The sequence below is a fragment of the Python bivittatus genome, unplaced genomic scaffold (genome assembly GCF_059951505.1).
Source record: "Python bivittatus isolate LINGU-HERP-01145 unplaced genomic scaffold, Pbiv_v1 ctg000970_np1212, whole genome shotgun sequence".
Taxonomy (NCBI): Eukaryota; Metazoa; Chordata; class Lepidosauria; order Squamata; family Pythonidae; genus Python; species Python bivittatus.
This window is the reverse complement of record NW_028277121.1, coordinates 1105881-1131293: the sequence shown is the minus strand read 5'-3', so window position 1 is coordinate 1131293 and position 25413 is coordinate 1105881. Positions and strand designations below refer to the sequence as shown.

Here is a 25413-nt window from a genome sequence, read left to right as displayed (position 1 = left end):
GTCCTTGCTCACCAGTCAACTCACAGCAAAGCTTTGTTGCCTATGATGCATCCTGTTCCAATCACTTGTGGACAAATATTTCATTCTTGCTGTATACAAACTTAATACAACTCTAACAAATAATACATACTTCGATATTGTACTGCATTTTTTTTCATTATATTCAAGGACAGTTTGAAAATGTGGGAAGAGACATCTGAGAAGCCCAGCTTCAAGAAATAGGTTTATACCTTAAACAAACGAATGCCCATCAGTTATTCTAGAAAGTCTGCAATTAGCCTATGAAGAACTTCATCTTTTCTGTAACGCACAAATCAGCTCCAAAATGTGCATGTCACAACCAAGCCAACCAATTTGCTGCTTTCCAGGGGGGAAATAAAAAACTACAGTTAAGAAAATAATTAATCAGGAATTGTTTAATATGCTTTGTTTCCAGTTAACCATATGGCATAATAACTTGATGATTTATACTGACTTGCTAATGAAAATCGATGTCATGTTGAAGCTAAATGAAAGGATGTAATAATGATGCTGTTACACCAACAAAGCCAGAAAAATTCTTTTGTCCAAATGTTTTAACTTTCTTGTAGTTACCATTTATCTTTCAAAGCAGTGACAGCTATAAACTTTTTTTAAAAAGCTGTTCTTTCTTAAGGGAAGACTGAGTGGATTATAAACCAGGCTGAAGTCTTCAAGGATCGTTTTGCAGGCCAGGAGTGATCTTCTAAAGGCAGAAAAAGGCAACATATTCCAAATTCCCAAGAGGAATGATGTGAAACACCTCAGGAATAAACAATTATCACCCTTTTCTATCTGTATAGCCTGTTTTCATTTATAATGGTAATGGCTAGCCTTAAAATTCAGTAGCTTTAGATGCATTCAGACAAAATATGTCTCTGTTGTGGCTTAAAACTAATTAGCTATTGCCCATATAAACCTTTATAGAGTTTCCTCCAATGATCTGCATAATCCAAGTGTGAATATTAGATCTTTTGACATTCAAAAGGTACTGAAACTGGATGCAAGCATTACGTAATAAAAACCTTTGCAAAACAGCTCCTCTGCTACATTCATAATAGCCATGAAGAGATCAGCATTTTAATTGCTTTCTAAAAGCACTTTGCTTCTTACATTTAGCGCCCAAATGATATTCAGGAGTTTACAGTAAGATGAACATCGGTCTCAAGTTCTGAAGAAATAAAGATCGGGACGTCTTCAAAGCCACGGACGAGATTGCTTGGCCATCGACGATGGGGAGGGCTCTTTTGACTTAATCAGTTTTTTGGATGCTGAAGGGCTTAGTGTTCCATTTTTTGCACCAACCCAACGATAATAATAGTGATTAGATGAGATCTGGGCCCTGTTCCCTTGTGGGTTAAAATAAGGCATCATCACGGGAGGCAGGACAATCTCAACAGGTTTCAAGATCATGACCCGATCATCGGACTTGGGTTTCCTGGCATTCCGTTGTTTCTCAAGTACTTTTTGCATGGATGAGGTGGCGGTGAGGCTACTCTTTGCCATCACAGGCAGAGAGGAGTTTGAGAGGGGGTGGGCTGGTTTCTTCAAGGCTGCGGACTCACTGGTTTGAGTCATCACCTGAGAAGTACTGGCAACCACGCTAGATATGGAAGAGTCCGTATCAGTCATGCCAGGTTTCATCTCTCGTTCCAGGAACTCCTGAATCCGAGATTGCATCACTGCCTCTTTAACCGGATTCTTCGCCTGGATTACTTTGTGCTTCTTTTTCTTTTTTTCTTCTTTCTTAGAGGGCTTTGCTAAATCGATACCTTCCAGCAATCCTTTTGCTGCGGCACGAGCTAAAACATCTTTCACGGACACAGACTCAGATGGATCTCTCTACACAAATAAAAGAATGCAAATTAGCACAGCTGAACCCCACCAGTGAACTACTGTATATATAGCAATATTGAAAATTCAAGTTACGTGAAACGTTAAACTGTTTTCCAGACCTTGACACAGACCTGCCAAATCTTGCCCCTAACAAGCATCTAGCGGGCTCCAACATTTTGCCTTACTGCTCAAGCGGCACCGTGTTCCAGATCTATTAAGCAAGGATGGTGAAGTGCAACAAGGATGGCCAACAGGTGGTCTTCCTCATTTCCTGGGTCACAATTCCCATCCTTCAGCATTATCTATACCAAGTAAGCTCAACATTTAGTAAATCCATGGTCACTCATCCTTGTAATAATAGAAAACTATTTATCTACTTAAATACTATCAGAAAGCCCACAATACTCAGTTAACACAATCCAAAAAAGATTGCTTTGGGCCTAAATTCACTTCCCATCTCTACCATTTAATCATGGGTGACCTTGTTACCTGTTGTAGCCCTAAATAAAGGAATGTGAGTAAGTCTACTCAAAGCCTCACAATGCAGAATGTTTCAATTTCAGCTGCAAATCAAAGGCATTATTTGGAATCCAGAAACTGTTACAGTACTTGCTATTGTTCTAAGAATGGCTGTTTGTAACTAGTTGCATTTTCTGGAATGAAAAACTTGTAATTCCTAGATATGGCTACCAAAGTTATTAAGTTGGATACAAAGGATGGCTTCGCATGACATACTTATCTGGGTAAATAGTGGGGCAAACGTATGAATGTGAAACTCAACACTGTTGGTTGAGAGGGGCATCTTTAACCCCAAACAGCTGGAGTAGTTGTGGGCTAAACTATCCTTTGGTCAGTTACGCTGTGCAAACATCAAAACTCATTTAGTTGTGCAACAGTGTGTAAATCTGAAGAAAAAGAATTGACAATACAGAGCAGGCTAAAATATGAGAAAACTCACTGCTCATGTCCTGTTTTATGGCCTAAATCCAGCAATAAAATATGGGTGCTGAAATTAAAATTTAGCCCAGCATTATAGAAAGTAAATAAGCTTTGCAATCTAATTTACCAAGTGAACAAGAATTAAGGATTATGCCGGAAACAGCTCATAGGGTCAAAAGCCACACAAATTCAAAAACATAATTTCAGCAGTCTCTGTACATAAGAAAGCAGAGACTGAGCAATAAAACAGAAACTTCAAAGTTGTTCCCAGCAGAGAAGAAACCCAAGGAAACGTCTTTATACTGGGAAGAGGTGACTCTATCAGAAACACAGCTACACGTACTTAAGGGCTAAGCAGAATGATCTCCAAGTCTGCTTTATTTTACATGGCTGGCGGGGGAATTCTGGAAGATGAAGTTCACACATCTTAAAGTTGCCAAGGTTGAGAAACACTGCTCTAGAACCTGGAGTGAAACTCCACAAGATGACCTTCTACTGTCTTGTCCACAATCTTGCCTTTTCTTGAAGCTGTGATCCTGCCAATTTCTCCTCTTCTTGAAGTGAGGAATCCTCAAGGGGAGGCCCGGGAGCTGAAATCTGGAAGCCCCAAACATGCCTCCCACGTGCTGACATGCATCCATGCCACACCCATTGCCTGGCTACTGGGGAAAGGGTCCCACAGATGTAACAGAGACTCGGTCATGCTGCCCTGCCCAAGGCTTCATGGGATGTTATGCAGGATTGGAGGAAGAGGCAGAGACTCCCTCTTTTCCCCAAAACGACAACTCTCCACAGCACATCAAATGCAGTGTGCAAGGATAATTTGGCACTTAGAAGCCATCCTGAGGGATTACAGCAAAAATTAGGAAAATCCCAACACTCGCAGAGCCTTCCAAACAATTTGTTCCTTGCCGACCCCCGACTGCCTTCTGTTTTAGCAACCCTATCTCAACCCCTGCCCCCCAACCCACAATTTCCAACCTAAAGTGCAGGACTTCTCGTCTTGGAAGCCTGACGACGGCAACGCGTGCAAGGCAGCCTGAATGCTGATCTACGCCAATACTAAGCATCTGAACAGACGCCATGCTTCACTCCCCTTTCTCGTGGGCTGAGGAAACTCATTACTCACCTCTCGGCCTAAAACAGCTATAAAACAGCTATTAGAAATATCCGAGGGCTCCAGCCGGAAAAAGTTCTCCGCAGATGAATTGACTTCCAGCTTAGAACACAAAGGAAGAACTGGTGGGCAAAGCCTAGGGTGGATGCAAACGTATGGTACTGAGGCCGCCGTGTAAAATCAACGTGAGTCAATTCATTCTCTGTAATTTTCAAAAGCTACACTAAGCAACTGGGACTAAATTGTTTAGTAACTAAACAAGCTGGGATCCAAAGAACCCCGTCTTCCCACACATACCCCATAATTCAAGTATTTCTATTTGCTTGAATTATATGAAACTACACATGATACAGAGCCCATCTAACAATATAGACTTGATGGGATTCTGTCTCAGGCCTGCAAATCTACTTCAGAGTCCAAGAAAATATATGATGCCATAATTTGGCAATTATTAACTATAGATATAATGTAGCAGTTTTTAAGATTTTTCAAAGCTACAATCCACCTTCAAAAGTTTCCAAATGAGATCCACAATAGTAAGCATGAGGATGCTTCATAAAGATTGGCTGTCAACCTTAGTATAATAGAAGCATATTTGTGTTGATAGGATTATTGTTGGACATATTGTCGGCCTGTTCCAATATTGATTAATATGGGAATTTTCAGTATAAGGTTCAAGATCATATTCAGAGATGTCACTGTGATGTCAAACGGTATCCTGAACATTCAGAATGTATCAATTCAGGATGACCAGATGAAGTACAGGTAGTCCTCAACTTACAACCACAATTGGGACCGGAAAATTCATCGTTAAGCAGTGCAGACGTTAAGTGAGGCATCATGTGACTGCACCCAATTTTACGACCTTTTCTGCTGCAGTCATTAAGCGATACATCACACAACAGCCACTTGGACATTCCTGCTAGCTTCCCCATTGAAGCTTGTTGAAAGGTTGCAAATGGCAATCACATGACTGCAAGACTCTGCAACTGTCATAAATGTGTGATGGTTGCCAAGAGCCTGAATCACAATCACATGAACCACAGGGACGCTGCCACAGTCATAAGTGTGAGGGCCTGTTTTCAGTCACTTTTTTCAGCACCGCTGTAATGTCAAACAGCTGCTAAATGAATGGTAGTAAGTCAAGGACTACCTGTATTTGCCAAAAATAGTGTTTTAGTTGACTGAAGGATTCTGCTGTGCCTAATCTAAAATCCTGGAGTGATATACAGATGCACATCTGTCTCAAAAGTCAAGATGGTGGCCATGAGCACCTATCAAAGCCTCGCCCCTCTTCTCCCTGCATTGCATGTATGATGCTCATTAAAAAAGAGACAGGGCTTAGATTGCAGAGATGCTGAATTTTTTGATAACCCACCCCAACGTGTGCTTGGTGCTGCCTATGAACTGGCAATTTTTATTAACATGGAAAGATCAATATTTTGTGGTTAGTCAAGGACAGGGCACTGTTAAAAAAATGTTATTTTCTTTTATGTCCGTTCTTTTATGTATGTTTTTTTTTTTCTGGGTGGTTTCACAAATTCGCCTATCATTTTAGGGGGTCAATGGTAGCACCAAATGTGAGAACCCCCAGAGTAAACTAAAATGCAACGAGCTAGTTTCTGACTCAGTGTGCTGATGGAATCCAGGCAGCATTGTGCAAATGCAGGCAAATGGATCATTCAGTAAATCATGGTTTATGTAAGCATGAGTTAACAAGGTACGGAAGCACACCCAAGGAGTAGAATTTTTAAACGGGTGACACTGCTACAAGCGATACAGCTGAAGTGGAGTATACACTCCCACCCTGCTTTCTATGCACTTCTGGGCCAGGATATGAAATACAGAGGCACCCTGAACGCCCCAGACAGGGCTGCCCAAGCTCTGAAGGATGCCTTGCTGAGGCATTGTGCACTAGCCTTCTTCTGAAGAGGGAAGGAAACCTCTCACATTGCTCCAGCAGACTCCTCTGGCGCTGCCAATTCTCTGTAGAAATGCCACTGCAGAAGCCTCTGCTAATGGACCTGCCAGAGGCATCTGGAGGAATGAGATCTGGAGCCTCAACCAGTCAAAGGGGTATTCCCTCCACACCTCAGGGAGGCGCACTCTGTTGCCTCTGTGACACAAACGGCCGTGTGGGGGCTACGGGTGCCTCACACAGGCCTTCTGCAAACAACAGGCGGAAATACTTGTTGAGGAAAGTAGCCAAAGCGTGTTCTTTACTTGTACGGCTGGGCCTTTGCTCCTTCCGCTCCAGAGGCCAAGGCTTTGTTCACCACCACTTCATTTTCTTCTGGGTACACTGAGCAGGTGCAGTAGACCACGGCTTGCACTTTAGCAACTGCAGGGATTCAAGACCAGGCTTAGTCCAGTTAAAATGACATTTAACAACAAGCTTTGAAGAAACTTCTAAAGGCTGATCCAAATGGCCTAATTAAGCACATTCTTGTTCATCAAACAACCAGGAATTCACACTTTATCAGAGGCAGTCCTGTTTTCTGCTAGACACTCACTGCCTGAGGTTCACATGCTAGCTTCATCATTCCAAGATTATTGAGCACTGAACTCTTTTTCACAAGCCCTTCACTCTTGGCTCTACCAGCCCTCTTTTCTTCTGGTCATCGTCTTCTCCCCTTGCAGCTTTTAATTGCAACCGGATCTTACCAACGATAGTCATTAGGAAAGAATCTTGTCAGCTCTTCCACAACGTCCAGCCAGCAGGCAAGGGACTATTATTGTTACTTAGAGCGGTATTACTTAGTCGGCAATGTGTTCTTATACTTTGCCTGCCGTTTTTTTTATCTGCTGCTGTTGCAACGATTGTTTATTTTGCTTTTCATTTTTCATCTCTCTTAATTTTTTTATATTATTATATTTTGGGAACGATTGCCCACCCAATTTTTTAAACATTTCATTGGTAAGAGTAAACAAATCAAATAGAAAGCTGTCCTGTTGAAAAGCAAAGGACCTACTTCTAGCATAATTCTTATATCCAGGAACATCTCTGGGCCCTCAAGACCTTTTTAGGAATTAGAGAGAGGGGAACGGGAGCAGCCAAAAGGGAGGTAAAAACAAGTCAAGATGGCAGCTGAAACTATGGGATCAAAGCCCTGCCTCTTTGGGGGGGACGTGTGTAAAAAGGGGCAGGGCTTCAACCCTGCAGCCACACCTGCCATCTTGACTTAAAAAAAAACAACTATCTATTTAAAAGGCTTCAATGGCCTCCCATCTTACGTGCCGTAACTCTGACAGCTCATAGCAGCAGTGATAGGAACATAAAACACAACAAAACACAACAGCCCAAAACAACAATTCCCAGCACCCTAAAATAACATTCCCCAATACGTAAAAAATGACAGTCACTGGACTCCAGCCTCACTCTATCCAAAGGCATGATGGAAAAGCCAGCTTTTTAAGGCCTTCCAGAAGGCTAAGTGGGTTGGAACCTGCTGGATCTCAGAGGGGACGGTGTTCCAGAGGGGAGGGCCAGCTACTCAAAAGAAACTCTTCCTAGGTCCCGCTAGATGAGTGTTTCTCATCCTTCCCATGCTGGCTGGGGAATTCTGGGGGTTGAAGTCCATACATCTTGAAGCTGACAAGGCTGAGAAACACTGCACTAGATGACCACCTTTAAGGGAAGAGCACACCCACCCTATCTGACTTGGTGGATGGGCAAATACCCTCAGGGAGAGGCAACCCTGTAAATAACTCTGCCCTGCGCCGTGCCAGGCATTAGAGGTGAGAGCCAGCACCTTATATTGCATCCAGAAAGTGCAGCCTGGGCAGCCGTGGTATAATACCGGCAAACTGAGAGGTGCCCAAAACTACTCATGCTGCTGCATTCTGGGCCAACTGTCATTTCCAGATGGTCTTCAAGGGCAGCCCCTTGTACAGCGTGTTGTGGTAATCCAACTGGGAAGTGACCAAGGCATGGATGCCTGTGACCCTCCCCCCCAACCTCCTGTGGAAGGAAGGTTGCCCAGTGCTTTATTTGGAAGTGCATGGAATGGTGGAGAACCTCTTGGCAGAACAGAGCTACGTCACCCGTTTGCCTTCTGGTAAAAGGATGCTTCTCACCAACCATGCAAGCCATCTTGCAAACAGGCCAGCTCCCCTGGTAGCCAGTGGTGAGACCATGCACACCACATTCTCAGCATCCAACTTTGTGCCACTGGTCCCCAAGGTTGCCTACGGGATATTCCTCCTTTCGTTTAACCAAAAGGCAGAATCAAATGACGGCTGGTCTTTTTCTTGTCCGCTTTCCCCCATGAGTATCTGCAGAGTTTCCCGCTTTCGTCAAAGGGACAAGACGAGCATCATGCCATAAACTACATCCTTTTTTGGCCTGTGTGCAATGCCATAATCCTCATACAAAGGGGCAGACTTGCAGGACAATACTGTTTTCGCCATCTGCCCCTCTTCAATCCCTACTACAGACGCTCCTGGTTCCCCCAGGCTAGGCTAGAACAAATCTGGGACCTCAATTCCAGCCAAATCATTAAGAACAAAACTGATCTGGCAACACCCCCCTCCTTTTTTAATTTTTCTTTGCCAGTTCAGGAGACTGAGTGCCCTGCTCCCAAGAAGTGGCCAAGCAGTGTCAGCTCGTCCTTCCGGAGTGGTCCCTAAAACCACTCACTTGCATGACTGACCAACATCACAATACAGAAATGATTTGACAAAGGTGTGCTGAAGCATTTCAAATGAACAAAAGAAGACTTGGTTTTTATTATAGGTCCCAACATTTTCTTTTAAATTTCACTTGTAATCATTCAACCACCAATGTTAAAGACTAATGGGGGGGGTCAACTAGAGCTGAATCTCTCTTGACCAATTAATAAGCTTTTATGCTGGGGTCAAATGTCTGCAATGCATGCAAAATGGATGTGAAATTTATGCAAAATGTGCAGATGCTGTCAGAGCGATTCAGGAATTAACAGACTGTCTGCTGGTTGGGGCAGAGACTGTTAGAGCTTGAAATTCAGATTTTGTCCATTACACCCAAAGTCTGCTAAATTAAGATCTGTAACACTGAGGATTTAGTGTACGGGAGAAAAGAATCTTGCTTTTAATAACAGAGAAGGAACTGGGTAACAGAAATTGGGGAGGATGTGTGTGTGTTAGATACACCCGATTTCACCTGTCATTATGATTTAGTTCATGACAAATAAACTCACACTGCATTGCATGTGTCAGCTCTTTCAGCTGCTGTTGAGCAAGCGTGCTCAGTTTATCTTCGGCTACTGATCCTTGAGAGAGATCTCTAAGTAAGTCTGCATCTAAAGAGAAAATGAAAAAGAACAAATAAATACAATGGGATATTAGTGGTCAGAAAAGAACGATTACCATCTGCGTTCTCATTTAAAATTAACAGGAGCAGCTAGCAAAGTGCTACGCAGCGCTTCCCAAAGTCAGGCATGGTGCTTGAAGATGGCTGATATCAACCTGGTTTATACATGCTAGAATTCAGTGTGTTTCAACGTTGCACCTCCTTTCAGTGTGAAATCATGGATTGAGTTTGGTTAACTTGCCCAAAACTCAATCTCTGGTTTGCTGGTTCCTGGAAACTGCGATAGGTCCATGAAGCACCGAGCGGGGTGCTCACAGAGTCACAGCATGGAGTCACTCCAGCGGGAGCCGAGCCGCTCCCAACCCCCACAGGCTGGCAGCCACCTTGCCTGGACCATCATGATTTTCCTTCCAGGAAGCAGAGAAGGTCAGGAAAGGTATCAAGGCAACCAGCTTCATTGTTTCAAGGCCTAACAGGGCTGTTAGTCCCCAGCTGTAGGTAATGTGGCACTAAACTTGAACATGCTGCATTAACATAGTCATTATTTAAGATAATCCCTGAAGGGCCATGAACAAGCTATAAGCAAAAAGGATGTGGCCACATGATCCTCATGGCAGGACCAGAGTTCTTCAACAGGGGTCAATTTTGGAAGAGGGCTTTTGTTTCTTGACATTGTCTTAAATATATTTAAAAACTTATTCTACAAGTTTTGTGTATTGCTTCTCTAAAAATGGTGGAAAACTGTACTTCCATGTGAGAAGATGGGGGGGAGGGGGAGGAGGAGCGGGGGAGGATTTAGACTGTGAACAGAAATGCAACAGAGAGAAGCATCACTATCTAAAATTAGGCAACAAAAATCTTTGGTAATTAACTCTAAGTTACCTTCATGCTCTTTTAAAATAAATTCAATTGGATTGCTAACACCCAGGCCTGAACAGCGAGGCAGGAGCAAAATCACTTTCACTTTCTGCAGTTTGGAATAAGTGGGTTCAATGTTTGTAAAATCTTCATGAAGCAGCTCAATATCTTGGGAAGCAGGAGGAAAAAAAATGAAGTTAATGCAATTTGAACTAATGCTGCTGAAGAGATGATACACCTTTGACATTTTCTGTCTTCATCAAAGCTGTTAAGCACGTTGAGTGAGAGAACATTAAGGTGATCATTACTTAAACCAGTGTTTCTCAACCTCAGTAATTTTTAAGATGTATGGACTTCCCCACTGCTGGCTGGGGAATTCTGGGAACTGAAGTCCTCACATCTTAAAGTTGTCTCGGTTGAGAAACACTGACTTAAACTATCACATCAGTTAATAATTGCTCCCTGGAAGTAAGTCACTTTTATACAGTGATAATGCAGCTGATCTCGTACTTACTTCTACACTCCATCCGTGCAAACAAATCCTTCAGTTCAGCTTCCTTGGCCATGGACTTTACTCCGCATACAAACACTCGGCAGGTCTCCTGATTTGTCAGCACTGACATGTGAGCCAGAGTGAGCCATGACCCCATATGTGCAATTAAAATATCATCATCCATATTCAGCAGAGCTTTCACCGAATGTACCGCAAGACTCCGAGAGTTATCCTAAGAGTTAAACAGGAACACTGAGCCATCGTATTTAAACAGGGACACCAGCATGGCAATTATTCAGCCAGCAAACCTCATTCCTTGCAACGGAATTGGCATTGTAGGTGGGGTGACCTAAGTCAAAGCAATGGTTTGACTGATGCGCCCAGTTAAACTGACTTTGCACCTAGAAGACCTGTAGCCAGTTCTTGCACTGCGAGTTTCCCTTCACGTTACAAGTGAAGGAGCTGCCCAAAATATAAACTAAGGTAGTTGCACTACCTATTTTTGGCGAATGTCATCCTGGAAGAAGGATTCAAACACTTGTTCAATAAAGTGGCTTCAGACGGGCATCCTGAGCAAGCATCTGAGCAATCATCCATCGGCATGTGAGAATCGTGCCAATACCTGCAAAGCATGCCCTGATCCACTCCAGGAGCAGCATGACCATCTTGACACTCAACCTGCTAAACTGAACTGCTGGAAAGCAGATATCGCTTCATAAATGAAGCACAACCATTCTCCTTAAGTACTTGGGTTTTTCACTGGTCACTGACTGTAAATAAATACAATTAAATACTTGGGGTCTTATATTTATTTCCTAGCACTGGAGACATCCCTAGGAAAGGCACCCCTTCTCCAAGGGCTTATGGTCCACAAAGTCTGCTCCTGATATCCTTTCTGGATGACAACTTCTTTCTATTTTTGGGGGGAGGGGGCAACATTTTCAATAGTTTTCTCTCTAGAGAAGTGTGCCCTATAGCCATCAACAGATAAACGCCCTGTGGTGCGTTAAGTGAAAGGGATGCTGAGAAGTGAGCAGAAAGGGACTACCAAGGTCATCCGTGGGGAGAACGTCAAAAAACCCACTTTTTTATGTGTGTTGGGACACAAGGTGGAGGCTTCAGTCACTTGACTGAACTTGATTTTTTTGACACCTTCCCGCAGACACTCCTGAGAGTTACTGAATTGTTTCACCACGTGCTGCTTTGGTTCCACAGCCTCTTAAAAGACTTCTTCAAGGTGAGTTAATTTCCAACCCTGAAATACAACTCATCTATAAGCTATTGGGGGTGGGGAGAGGAGAGAAAAATAGCAGTTATAGAAAAATGGAACTCTCTCTGTTTGAGAGTAAGGCGCTCACTATGTTTCATGTACAATTCTGGGCAGAAATGTCCAAATTCACCATCAAATTTGTATCCAGAGAAAATGAGTAGGTGCTCTCTGTGACATTCACGGGTGGGATGGGGCATTCTCCAACAATTTTTAGTACTGATACTGAAAAAGTCTAATGGGAAAAATTCCCATACAGTGGTACCTCGGGTTACAAACCCCTCTGTTAACGAACTTTTTGGGTTACGACCAGCTCTGGCCGCAAAAATTTACCTCAGTTTGCGAACTCCGCCTCGGGGTATGAACAGGATACACGGCCATTTTCCCTCCTGTGACACGGTCCGCGGCCATTTTCCGCCCCTGACACGTGGTCATAGAGAGGGGGACTCTCCCTCCAAGCAATAGCCGCCTCCCTGTCCTCCACACCAGAACAGATTAACGGTAATTACATTGAACCTTCTGGGGAAATTTCCTTCGGGTTGCGACCAATTCGGGGTGTGACCAGAGTCACGGAATGAATTAAGTTCGTAAACCGAGGTTCCACTGTATTTTAATGTTTCCCCGTTGGGATTTAATAGAAGTGTCAGAAATCAGGGAGCTTCAGCCACTAGAGAGAAAAATCATACAATAAAAGACAGTTCTCTCTCTCTCTCACACACACACACACACACACACACACAACACACACACACCTTGGCCTTTATAAGTGTAAAAATGCCACCACCATCACTACCCCCTTCCTGCCCATGAGAATTTCTCTGGAGGAATTCCTTTTCTTTGAAGGAATTTTTACATCCCATTCTCCATCTTCAAACAGAATGAGAATTGGGAGGTTTTTAAAAAGTAGAATTTCTCTGTCAAGCTTTAGAGCATGTCAGTCAAATCAAATTCCTGAGGAACATAATTCGTAACACAGGAACATTTAAAAAAAAAAAACTTTCTCAGATACTGGAAAGAAAATGAAGAAATCGTAGCATTCTAACAGTGCTACCTGAACTTACTTGCTGAACAAGAGTCAAGCAGTGCATATTTTTTAACACATCATGCTTCTAAGAGACATTCTTCCCCTCTCAAATGGTTCTTGAAATCACAGAAGAATTTATTCAATTCAATGCCAGAACCAAAGGACACACCCATTGTTCGTTTTATTTATTCTGATCTAATTTGATTTTGCATCTGGGTAAGGCACAACAAACCTAATTATTTGTTTCAAATGTTCCAGATCACTTGTGAGAGAGCACCACCACTGCTGTTGAACAGCGGAACAGCCTGCCTTCTGGAGTCACAGGGGCTCCATCACTGGAGGTTCTCAAGCAAAGGTTGGACACTCATTTGTCTGGAATGGTCTGAAGATTTCAGTATTGGGAAGGAGGCTGGACTAGAAGACCAAGAAAACTAAGCTCCCTTCCAACTTTACGATTAACAGAAGACTACTCTGAAATATAGTACAGTTGTACTATCCAGTGCAATTATATTATTATTCTTGGCTTGTTTGCCTCACTGGAAATTTTAAAAAATATTCACTACTGAAAGACTAAGAAGGAAAATACTCATAGTTCTGCAAACTTCTATTCACTTACTTGCAGTAGGAGCTTGTAATTAGTAAAGAGGTCCAAAGTAAGGAGCTTTTCTTTAAGAAAAGACGGGAAAATGAGTACATCTTCACAGTGCTTATCCAGGCAATACGCATAGCCATCAAAATCTGAGATAGATTCTACTTTTGTGAAGCCTTCTTTCCGTAAAAGGCTATGAACTTCTTCAAGGCTGTAGAATAAACCACAGCTATTAATATGGCACCTTATGGAAATGAAAAAGAAAAATCACCTTGCCATTTGCATGTATAGATCCAGTATATCTTGTGGAATTTCTGGAGAACTTTGGTACCATTCATAGTCATGATAAGACTTCTTGATCATTCTCAAGATCTGCAGCTCCAGGATACTTTTTTTTTTAAATGCTGAATCCCTGCAATGGTGGCACTGATGAACCAGGGTAATACAAAAAATCAAGGCATACGTGAAAACTCCTCTTTGGCGCCACTTAAATCAGGTTTTACAAAGTCTGCAATTGCTCACTCTGCTCCCATTCTTTCCCAGACTGATTGAGAGGCATCCATGGTGTGTGCCAAAAACATCAAAATGGTGACCTCACATATTAAAAAGGGCTTCACTCATGCAGTTATAACATCCATTTTGACTTTTCTGATTCCTCTCGTGGACACCTGTGACTAATCCCCAGTGTCTCCAGAACTAAGCCTAAGGATAAAACTTTAAGATCAAGATTGGCTGTAAGCTTTATCCACCTTTAGTTTGTGAATTGGGCACCTCAATTTTGCAAGAATACCTGTGACTCTTTAATGTTTAACAAGAAAAGGATGACAAAACTCTCTGTGAAAAGATGATGCTTGAATCTCATGTTACCGTGTTTTATATCTGAAAATAGTTGTTTTGATACTTCTCACAGGAATACGAAAGAGCAACTGTCCTACTGGGTTTGTAAACTGAAATATTTTGCTTCAGGGCATCTTAAAAAAGCCACTTACCAGCAAGGATTGGTAGAAGTGAAATGACCCTTTGATATCTATGGTTCTGATACCCTTCTATTTATATTTATTAATGTTGTTTACACTACACTATACACTACACAATAAACACTATTTATTAGTGTTGTTTACACTAATACATTCATATTTATTAGTGTACTCTTACTTTTCTTATTTAATTATCATCAACATTATTTTCTTTTATTTCCCAGCATTTCTCTAAGAACTCGAGGTGGCTTACATAGGATCTTTCTCCAGTTTATCTCAAGAACTACCTTGTGAACTAGGCTGGTCTGGGTTTCTGGCCTTAAGGCACTCTGCGAGCTTTAAGGAACTGACCATCAAATTCAAGGGATTAGGAGCATTCCCCAGAAGTGAGCAGTTAATTTTAATCACCATTCCTTTTCAATGTAAGGGTCACGCTCATAGGACATTAAACCATGTCATGTCATTTGAAGGGAAGCGGTGGGCAGAAGAGATGGGAGAGCAAGAAGACGGTAGACCTCACCTGACTTTCAGCGTGTTTACCCAGGTGTACAGGGGCAGGGTGGAGGCCCTCTGCTCTTGCTTCCGAATAGTTTCTGGCAGAATATGTTCTATAGAAAGAGCATCATGCTTGATTCGGCATCTTGCTAATGCAGCGGCTAGTTTGGTCTTAAAACTTGAGATTCAAAAAGGAAAGGAAGAACAGTTGAAGTTCAGAATTCATACTTATGACAACAGCAATTCCAGCCCCCGGAAAAAATCAGTGTTGACAACATTACAATGAAGAATCCTATTCCCAGAAGATGCATTTTCCTCAAAACACGGGCTGAGGTCTCACATCGCCCCGAGTCGTGATTTTTTTAAACCGTGGATCATTGACCAAAGCACAATTTCCTAGGGTTATGCATCGCATTAAGCAAGGAATCGTGATTCCTTCGCCCAAAGGTTTACATTTGCACAAGCCGCTTATACTTTAGCACGAGGTCAGCAACCCTCAGGAGGGCCTCTCAATCTGTTTTCTGGCATCTTGGAAGAGCTGGAGTGTGAGCAAGAGGCTGCTGAGAGGCAAACGCTCTCCCATTTCTACTCCTGGAAACCCCCAAAAGGCAGGCAGCTTAACATTGCTGGCAAAACGGCTGAGCCAATCACGGGCGGGGGGGGAATGAGTTAAAAGGTGGAATGGGTGTTCTTTGCCTCCCAGCTCCCACCCCCAGAATTATTCTCGAATAAAAGGAAAACAAACTGCCTCCCCACCACCCCCTGAAAATCACTGCTGGCAGATTTGGGCAGGGTGCTGGAGGTCACAAGCCACTTGTCTCTGACTTAGCATCACCAGTGAATCCAGCCATAGATCCAAATTTTAAGAGTAATGTCGTGGCTGGTTCAGAACTTGCACTAAGCCATTGTTTGTTCACCATGGATCACCAAATAATCCATGGCCTGGCTCACAGCCAATCAAACCATTCTTTAATTGATCAAATATTGGTTTGTTTGTCCCCCTTTTCTCCTCAACGAGTTGCTGCAGCCATAAAGCTCTCCACACCACAAAACCCCGAGCCCATCATTAACTAGGTCATTCATTTTCTTGCCACTGGCTTCACTCCCTCTCCTGGGGAGATCCTTCCCATGGGGTGGTCCTCTTTTACTGGCCCCCTTCCAACCAACCTCTTTAAGAGAAAGTCTTGCCATGGCCATTACATAATGAATATCTGCACAAATAACTGGAGAGTACGCAACCAAAAAACCAGCAATAATTCCAGTCGTTTAGGCTATCAAGGTAGAAGCATTTAGGACAAATTGTTCCGTTGCAATGGATGAATGGCTGCCCCAGATTACCAACAGCTTCAAATATACCTCCCTCATTAGACACAGAGCAAAACACAATCTTTGCATTTGCTTTATAAACTGCTGTACTGATACGGAGATCGGCACAATGCATATAAAAAAGGCTCAGCCCTTTGATCTGCACAGTCATGGCTGCCATCTTGACTTTTTTGACCCCCGTGGATGCCCTGAGATCTACTTATACAGTGGTACCTCGGGTCACGAACTTAATTCGTTCCGCGACTCTGTCGTTCCGCGACGGAACGTGTCATACTCGTTCTGAATATGAAACAAAATACAGTACAGTACGAAGAGAGAGAACACTAAGAGAACTTGCTCGAGGCGACTTCTGGCGTGGAGGACAGGAAGGCGGGTGGGGAGGCGGTTATTGCTTGGAGGGAGAGTCCCCCTCCCTACAGGAAGCCACGACCACGTGTCACAGCAGTGAAAATGGCCGCGGATCCTGTTCGCCACCCGATGCAGAGTTCGCGGACGGAAGCAAAATTTTGCGAACGATGCTGTTCGTGACCCGAATTGGTCGTGAACAGAAGCGTTCGTGACCCGAGGTGCCACTGTATATACTTATATAGGGCAGATGATAATTAAATAATAAGAAGATGTCAGGCGTCTTTTTTTCACTTGGGAAAAAAATTAAATTTCAGTGCCAGCAATCCACAAAAAAGGCATGTGCTTTTTGGAGATATACCTGCATAGATAACGCTCAATTTCTTGAACCTCTGCTATCGTTTCCTCATCCTCGAGATCAGAGCGAGCTTCAAACTTCCGATCCTGGAGATCATAGAGCATCACCACGACTAAGCTGGTCAAGTCATCTGACTGCAAGAGGAGCAGTTGCACATCAAGACCAGGAAACATCGAAACGAAACAGCCCAACAGCCACCCTCAAATACGGAAGATGTTAACCCTGCAGCGTTTCCTCCCTCTGGGATGTAAAGATACTCCTCAAATGTTGCAGATAAGGTGACTCTGAATCATGGTCAGAAAAGCAAACATAGAGGCTTACTCTTCTTGGAAAAGCTAAGAGTAGGCCATGAATTAAAAGATGCAGGCAGAAAAGCCTCCAGTGAAATGTCCCAACAGCTGTGGTGTCCTCTCGAAAGAGAGATTTAGCATTGTTGGAGAGGGGCCTATATGATACTAGCACACCTGGTCCTTGTGGTGTATCTCCTTTTGGAGATATACCTGCATAGATAACGCTCAACTTCTTGAACCTCTGCTATTGTTTCCTCATCCTCATCCAGTGGTTAGACCACTGGGTTTTCCAAGAAAAAGATCCAACGAAAGATTCAACAATCAGCAAATACACTATCGTAACATAAACCTCTACAGTCACACTGACATATTGGCACTACAGGTAGTCCTTGCTTACCGACCACTTGCTCAGCGGCCATTCGAAGTATGCTGGTGCTGAAAAAATAACTCTACCTCACATTTATGACCGTCACAGCATGTGACCGTCCCTCAGTCATGTGATCACCATTACAATCAGTACGCTTTGTCCTGTGCCTGACCTGTGTTTTTTTCTCCCCCCCTCACAGAGCGGAGAGATTGGAGAGGAAGGGATTGCAAGAGAGTAAGCTCTTTGCTCTTCCACATATCAAAAGCCACAGGCGTACTACGCAGCTTACAGTACTCTCTTGAAATCCCTTCCTCTCCAATCTCTCTGCTCTGTGAGGGGGGAGAAAAAGCAAGTGATTTCTGTAGGTAATCTCTCCTTTGCCTGACCCTTCCCCCAACCCCGCACAAAGCGGAGAGATTGGAGAGGAAGGGATTTCAAGACAGTACGCCTTGATGTCTTCTACACATTGGAAGCAATGCTACCATGCTGGCAGCAGGAAACAGTCTAACGGGGGGGTGGGGGAGAGAACATCCAAGCAATATATGAAAATCATAGTTTTTTTAAGGTGAAATCCAATGGGTTTTAGATAAGATTTGCTTGAAGTATACTGTAATGGAAACAAGATTAATATTTGAAGGATGAATTAAATATCTACTCACTATTGACTGCAATGGATAAACGCCACTGTCTATCAATATATTTTCCAAAACATCTTGATCTACAGGAGAGAAAAAAAGATAATGAAAGGCGCTGCAAATTATCACAAAGTTTGCAGATCTTGGAGAGATCAGATACATTTTGAAACGTCTAAAAAAAATTCTGAAAATAACTATTTGGGTTCTAAACCCTACTAGACTGTTAAGACATTTTGCTCTTATTTTTACACTCTGCTAATCCCGGCACGGAGCTGCAGTTAACAAGCAGAAGCAGAGCTTGGCAAATTCTGACTGTGCAGGGAAGTGATAATACTGTATGGGATTTCATTTTCCATTCTGGGATCTTTTGTACTAATTAAGGTACAAGGTCTCTTTCATATGGAACACAAATATTCACTTGTATTCATCAGCTTATTTAGAGAATGGTTTCCCAAGCATGTCCAGCCTACTGTCCCAGGATCTCCTGGTAGTCTCCCATCCAAGCCCTAACCACATCCGATCCTACATAGATTTTTCAAGATCAGCCCAGCTTAGCTAGGTGCTAGCAGATGCCATGACACACGATACCTTACAAGGACATTACTATCTCCTGTCTCTCAAAGGTCTGGGTCATCCCTGCAGCACCAAGATCAGGAAATCACAACACTTCCTTAAGCTTCACTTCTGAATTCATGACCCTGTCTATAGATATATGTTAGAACTGTGTACTTTTTTCCACTTAATTGTTGGGTTACATTCAATCCCGCCCATGGAGGTGACTTATTACTGCAGGAAGAAATAGATTCTTCCCCTTGCATAGGTGAGACAGCCTTTTGTTACCATATTTTCAGGAGTTTCCATGGACTCAGACTGGGTTTCTGCATTTTGGCACACTGATTCAGACATAGCTATCTCTGTTTAGCAAGTTGCCAAGGGTAACTCTCACCAGCCCCCCTTCACTAATGATTGACCTTTCAGGATAATTGAAAGAAATTGACTTTGGGGGTGGGAGGGAACACATTCACATAGTTGGCAATTGCCAATAGAACCCTGTATGGGGAGTATTTTTTATGCAAGACACACATTTAGAAATAAATCACGAATAAATCAAGAAAAATGACTATTTTTGCCTTGAGTCCGCTTTTCAACAAATGTATGAGAAAACCTGGCAGAATTTTTTCTGACAGGGATGCCAGCAAAAGAGGCGTATAATAAATTATGCAAATCTTGCATCAGCCTCCTTTGGACACATAACCAGGTTAAAAGAAAAATCCATGGGGGGGATCTACAAGATGGCAGACATAGCATCTCAATTAAAGCACATGACTCCTCCTCTGGATGCCCTCAGACAAATTCTAATTATTTTCCACTTAGCACCTCCCACCTGATCCTGGTAATTTCCCATTTGTGATCTACCATGTCTTTCAAGTAGAAGCTATTTCCTGCTAATTTTGCAGGGCCTAAGGACCAGCACGCTATTCTAAGTTAGTAAGGAAGGTCTTCAGAAAAGTTGTAGGATACTGCTTAGCCTTAAACACAAGCCTATCAAAACTACTCTTTAAGACCTGACAAGCAAAACTAGAGGGGTCTTTCAAGATTTAGGTCAAAGCTGAAATTCCCTGATCTAATGAGGTCAAGGCCAAGGAAGGCAAAATGCGCACGTAAGTGCAAAGTCCGGCCAAAAGGAAGGAAGGAGAGCACACAGTTAGTAACAAGCGTACAGTGAGCGTGGGGCACGCAGATGGCTATCCCAGCTGACAAACTCCATCTGCACTCCAGTCCTTCTTGAAATAATGGACTTGACGGAATTGAGATTGACTCCCGGTGACACATGGACGTTTCTATCAAGTTTATTTGGCAACAAAGTGGAGGTGGTTTTCCACTGGCTACTTCCTTCCTCCAGGACATTTTTCAACCGCCCTCTCTAGCCCTCCTGGTGGTCTCTCATCCAAGTCCTACCCAATCCTACTTAGCTTTGTTGAGGAGCCAGATACTGCTGATGAGCTGGCATTTACCCGAGATAAGGAAGAGCTCAACAATACGTCATCCGCACTGGATGTGGAATGAGCTAAACTCCACTGGCCTCAAATACAAACCGAGGAAAGCAGAAGCAAGCGCTACTGTTTTAAGGCACGTGTCTGGGTTTGCGCGCACCTGCGGCTTTTATTTGTTGCTCTTTTGCACGGAAGGCTAAGCCATCAGTGCAACATCAGCCTTTAACTGAAGGAGGGAGAAGGGAGATGCCAAAAGGCTGCATTCTATTCTAGCCAAGAGCTGATTCCCGGGAGCTGAGAAACATTGGAAGAATTCGTCCTTTTCTTCTTTCGCTACCACTGAGGACCTTGTGTGCAATAAAACCCTGGTGTATATTTTTAATGAAAACTACCTAATTTTCAAGGGATATACAGAGGAAAGATCAAACACTGCAGCATGTTTTAAATAAATATTCAGCAGAATCAGACTACATTGATGCTTGCTGGCCTTCCAACACAACACAGAGCTTTGCACGCACAGTATAAATTTGAGATAACTTCAAGAAGAATGGGAAAGGCCTGAAAATGCATTTTCTACTTACACTTTAGAGCACTGAACGCCAGTTCGTAGGACAAACGCTGGAACTGTTCGTCTTTGAAGTCTGGAAGAGATGGCGATGGCCCAATCCCGTATTTCACCAGTATTTTATCTTGAGCTTTTTCATTACGGATGCCTTGAAAAATGTGAGCGGCACTGAGGTACAGGGAGTCCTGGTACCCATTCTTTCCTGTCAAACTTGTTGAATTTGAAGGCAGTATTTCACTTGAAAATATTTCATGCACACTAGAAAGCTCGTGCGCAATATTACTCTCTGAGGACCCCAAGCTGCTTCTTAGAATTGACATTGTTTTGGTACTGATGTGTGCAGAAGTCACAGGCGGTGAATCAGAATCTTAAAACCCCTGTAGAAATACAGATAAGGCCAAACGTGCATTACAAGAAGTACAGTATCTAGCTGACATTCACTTTGTGCCCTTCCTTGAGTGAAACCACACAGCATTTTGTCCAGGCAGTTCACACAGGAAGGCTAGGCCACAGCAATTAATGTGCATTACTGTATTGTATTTCTGTCTAATTATATCAGATCCAGAGGTGTCTGCAGGGAGGGTGATACTGAAAGAAGTGTGTCCCTTCTGTAGACGCAGCAAGAGGACCTGTGAAAAGAGTGGAACTTACATGGCAACAGCGTGATTCTGCTTCTGCCATCTTGGCAAGAGCCTTGATCCCGTGAGTACCTCTGATCACTTGGATCACAGACCTGATGATATAATCGTCATCCTGAGAGCCACTCTGGTGTAGCAGTTAAGGCACTGGACTAGAAACCAAGAGACCCTGCGTTCCAGTCCTCCCTTAGGCACCAAAGCTCAGCCCAACCCCACAAGGTTGTTGTGGCAGGGAAAACAGGAGGCGAGAGCATTACGTATGCCACCCTGAGTTGCACAACATAAAAGTGGGATATAAATCTAATAAATAAATACATAAATCCACCAGCTACGATCAAACAGGACTGTCAAATGCTTCTGAAAGCTACTCATAACAGTGGCCTACAACCCTTTAAAGCAGCTGTGTCTCCTCCCAGACGCAGAAACATTAGGTTGGCTAAGGAAGCATTACTTGTTGCCTACCTCACTTTGAGCTGGGAGGGAAACACTTCTTAAATATCACATTGTACCCCTTTGCTCAGAGGATAACACCGGCAAAGAGAAAGAACCTGCACTTTCATGGCTAATACAGAGCTACTATATATGGGTGACAAAATCCGAAGAGCAGCTGGCATTTTCTGTACCTCTTTCTTGTCACCTAGCAGTCATCCAGGTTTGCAACACATCTATTGTCTTGAAGACCACCAAATCATTATAGACAAAGCAAATTAAAAAGAAAATACCCACTTTTTTAAAAAAGAAGTCGCAGCCAGAGTGGCAAAACCTGACTCTCCACGATAGGTGTAAGTTTCCAGTGTGGCAATCTAGTAGCAAAAAGGGGGGGGGGGAGAGAAGGTGGGAGACATATCAAGTATTTACAACCCACATACACTGCACATATTTTCTCCCAAAACTGCCTTTCCCCCATCTGGCATTTTTTACACCCCTGAAGGAAAGTTAAAGATAACCATCAGTATGGTTTTTGTTTTTTTAAAGTTAATACAATCAGATGTGCAGCACATCTTGTTCCAGGTAAGGTCAAGTGTCTGCCATGGGCAACCTGAAAATTCAAAATATTTGAGAAATGCTGTTGTAGCGCCAGTGTGCCATTTCCCAAACTGATGGCATGTTGATGCGGGGAGACTACAATTCCCAGAATTCCAACCAATCATCACACTCCTACAGACCCTACACATTTGGGTTAGGTCTTACTCCGATCAGCTGGGCTGACTATGGAAATGCAAATACTAATGCATGGCATCTACAGCAGCAAAAAGAAAGGGAAACTGATCGCAGAACACGCTCCAAGTAGCACAGCATCCACAATGCCTCTGCGCCAATTGTACCACAAGCAGCATCGATGTGGGGAAACACCGCGTGCCACATAAACTCACGCACGATCCTTTCTCAGCCTGGCTGCGTGCACTATTTACCATGTTTGTAATTACAATTCCTTAGCTTATTTGTAAGCTGCTGTGGGTGAATTGCTATCCTGAAAGGTAAGATGTAAACTACTAACTGTCATAAAATGCTAGAAATAGGGAGAAATGGCAGGACTTGAAACAACAGAAGATGTACCATCTTGTACTGAATGATTTACAGCTGTCATTTCCCTGCACTTGAAAGTGAAAAGGCAAGATAAACTTAAATGTAATACAGCCACCCCCAAAGGCATAATGTGTCAGGTAATATGAGGCAAGTTTTCACACAAAAAAACAGGTTGCATTCGTATACATTTATGCTGGGGGAAGAGAGCCAATACTGAATTCACCTATAGCCATGCTAATAGACAAGCCCAAAAGTAATCCTTCAAACAGAGGAAAGGAAATTAAGCTTTTTCTACTTCAAGTGGGTACCACTTTTCAAATCAACATTTCTCCCAAGCTTATGTTGTTGGTGACAAGCAGAACATTACACAGATTACTTCCTTGTGAAAGGACTACCACGCAATCAGTTTAAGCCAACCAGCACCTCCAGGCTCTTGGAAAATCGAACAAGAGACATCAACATCTCCCCTGGAAGATAAAAAAAACTGCCAAGCACTGCAATTTGCAACGCAACTTTGAAAAAATGCCTTTTAGGAGCAGCACCAAGGCTTCAACAGATAAATTCCCTACAACCTGAATTTAAAACTCCTGCTGTTCCTTGGCAATCACAGACTTTTATTTCATGCCGCAGGAAATCCCAAATCAGCACATTATGTATATAGGGTTAAATGCAGATACCTGTTTTTACAGACGACGCACATCACTACTATACAGACTACTATACAGACGTGAGACCCACCAGAGAAAAGTCATTGTGCGTGAAGTGGCTGTCCTTACAATAATGTCCTACAAGCCAGCGTTTTCTCAACAATATTTCTTACCTAATCTTTGGCTAATCCCATAGCGTTGCAATCCTTCCCTCCCCTCAAAACATCCCATTTTTCATATCCATGAGAAGATACATCTCGACAACAGAAAGAAAGGGGGGTGCCTGTTGAATACTTTTCTTTAATGTTCTCCTGAAAACACAAGAACTTGACAGGAAGAAAATAAGCTTCTCTGCACTTTCCCCATCTTCAAACCTATTTCCTCTCCAAAAACCACAAGGCTGTTAATGCTCCCACGGAATAGTTTTTAGTGTGAGGATCTCTACAGGATTTCTCTCCAAACGCAGGAAAAGCAGTTTGCCCTTTCAAACCATCCTCCCCTGGCTTTCGGACTTTAGGGACGGAGAGGCTAAAAGCATCTTCGATAATAACGCAAGTATTCCAAAAACACTAAGAAACAGCAACGGTCTGGGACGCAGAAAACGTCCCACGTCTCTTGTTCCATCTTCCCACCTGCTCCGGGATCCTTGGAGACCGGCTGGAAAAAAAGGAGCGAAATTTCACCGGTAAAGAGAAAACGCAACAATTCCTTAGCTTACTGGTAAGCTGCTGTGGGTGAACTGCTATCCCGAAAGGAAAGGTGTGAACGGTTAACTGCCCTAAAATTAATGCTAGAAACAGGGAGAAATGGCAGGACCAAAAGACCTCCTTGATCACGGCTTTGGAATATCTCCCAGAAGGAAGTTCTCCCTCATTATTACTGTTTTGCCATAACAGCGAGGAGGAACTTTAGTCCTCAGCATCAGGCACACATCTGAGGCCCCGAACGTAGTGTGGGGCAGCGAATCTCCACCGGTTGGATTTCTAAGCGGCGGCGCAGCAGCAGCCGCCAGTGTTTACTACGGCTGAAAGCGTTCTCCGCAGGGCGACCGACCCACAGCAAGCGTTTGGACGCGGCAGCCCCACGGTTTGGGGTCTTCTCCTCGCCCAGCCCGGTCAGGATGCCGCGGCCCTTCCTGGGACGGGATGAAAAAGCGGAATTTCCGCAGGCCGAGGGCCCCGCGGCTCCCCGCTGCACCTGTTGAACTTCTAGCCCGGACAGGCGGCGAGGCGGGGCCGGGGGCAAAAACCCTTCCCTGCGGGGCCGCTGGGGCCCTCGGGGGCCTCCAGAGGAAGGGCCCGCCCGCCACCCGCGTCGAGGCCTCCCCCGAGCGGCTCCGCGCGTCCCTCAGGGCACCCCGCGAGCCGCAGAGCCGCGCCCTCCCGCCGGGGCCCCGGGGAGCGGCCGGGCGCACTACCGCGGGCGGCAGCGGGACTCCGGGCGACCCTCCGGCGCCGGCCGCCTCCTGGCGCCTCTGGCCGCTCCCAATCTCCGGCGCGCGGCTCCTGTCCCCTCCGCGAGGGAGGGGCGCGGGCGTCGCCTGGCCCCGCCCACACGCCGCACCCACCGCCCGAGGGAGAGGCGGGGCGCGAAGCCCGCCGGCCGTTTCGTTCAAATCCGGCCGCGACCACTCCGGAGCAGCCGCGGGGGTGGTCCGGAAGCCTCGCTAACGACCCCCCATCGCCCCGCCTAGCGTCCGCCTCCTTCATCTCCCCCTCCGCCCGGCTTGCGGCTTCGTCGCCCCTGCCGCTTTGGTTCAGCCTGCCGCCCGCCCGCGGGCTCGGCGGGCCGCCGCCTTGTTTGCTGCTCTCTCCGTTG

The 25413-nt window shown here is 44.2% G+C and overlaps 1 protein-coding gene across 6 annotated transcripts; it reads right to left on the bottom strand.

Annotated features, from left to right (window-relative positions):
- Positions 1-401: 401 nt before the first annotated feature.
- On the bottom strand, positions 402-25413 carry NSUN7 (NOP2/Sun RNA methyltransferase family member 7). 6 transcript variants are annotated; one of them, XM_088131147.1, is made up of 14 exons: positions 25013-25413; positions 22148-22224; positions 21435-21516; positions 20800-21160; positions 18249-18307; positions 16936-17066; positions 14929-15081; positions 13459-13642; positions 10573-10783; positions 10083-10226; positions 9088-9189; positions 6134-6251; positions 3923-4046; positions 402-1860 (listed from the first exon to the last, which is right to left on the bottom strand). In XM_088131147.1, exons 4-14 carry the CDS (start codon positions 21101-21103, stop codon positions 1216-1218), a joined length of 2175 nt encoding a protein of 724 aa, XP_087987273.1. In that variant the 5' UTR covers positions 21104-21160; positions 21435-21516; positions 22148-22224; positions 25013-25413; the 3' UTR covers positions 402-1215. The 6 variants fall into 6 exon arrangements, with proteins under 6 accessions (XP_087987273.1, XP_025022732.1, XP_087987270.1 ...); XM_025166964.2 differs by lacking the exon at positions 21435-21516 and having other exon boundaries at positions 23769-25413; XM_088131144.1 differs by lacking the exon at positions 21435-21516 and having other exon boundaries at positions 24228-25413.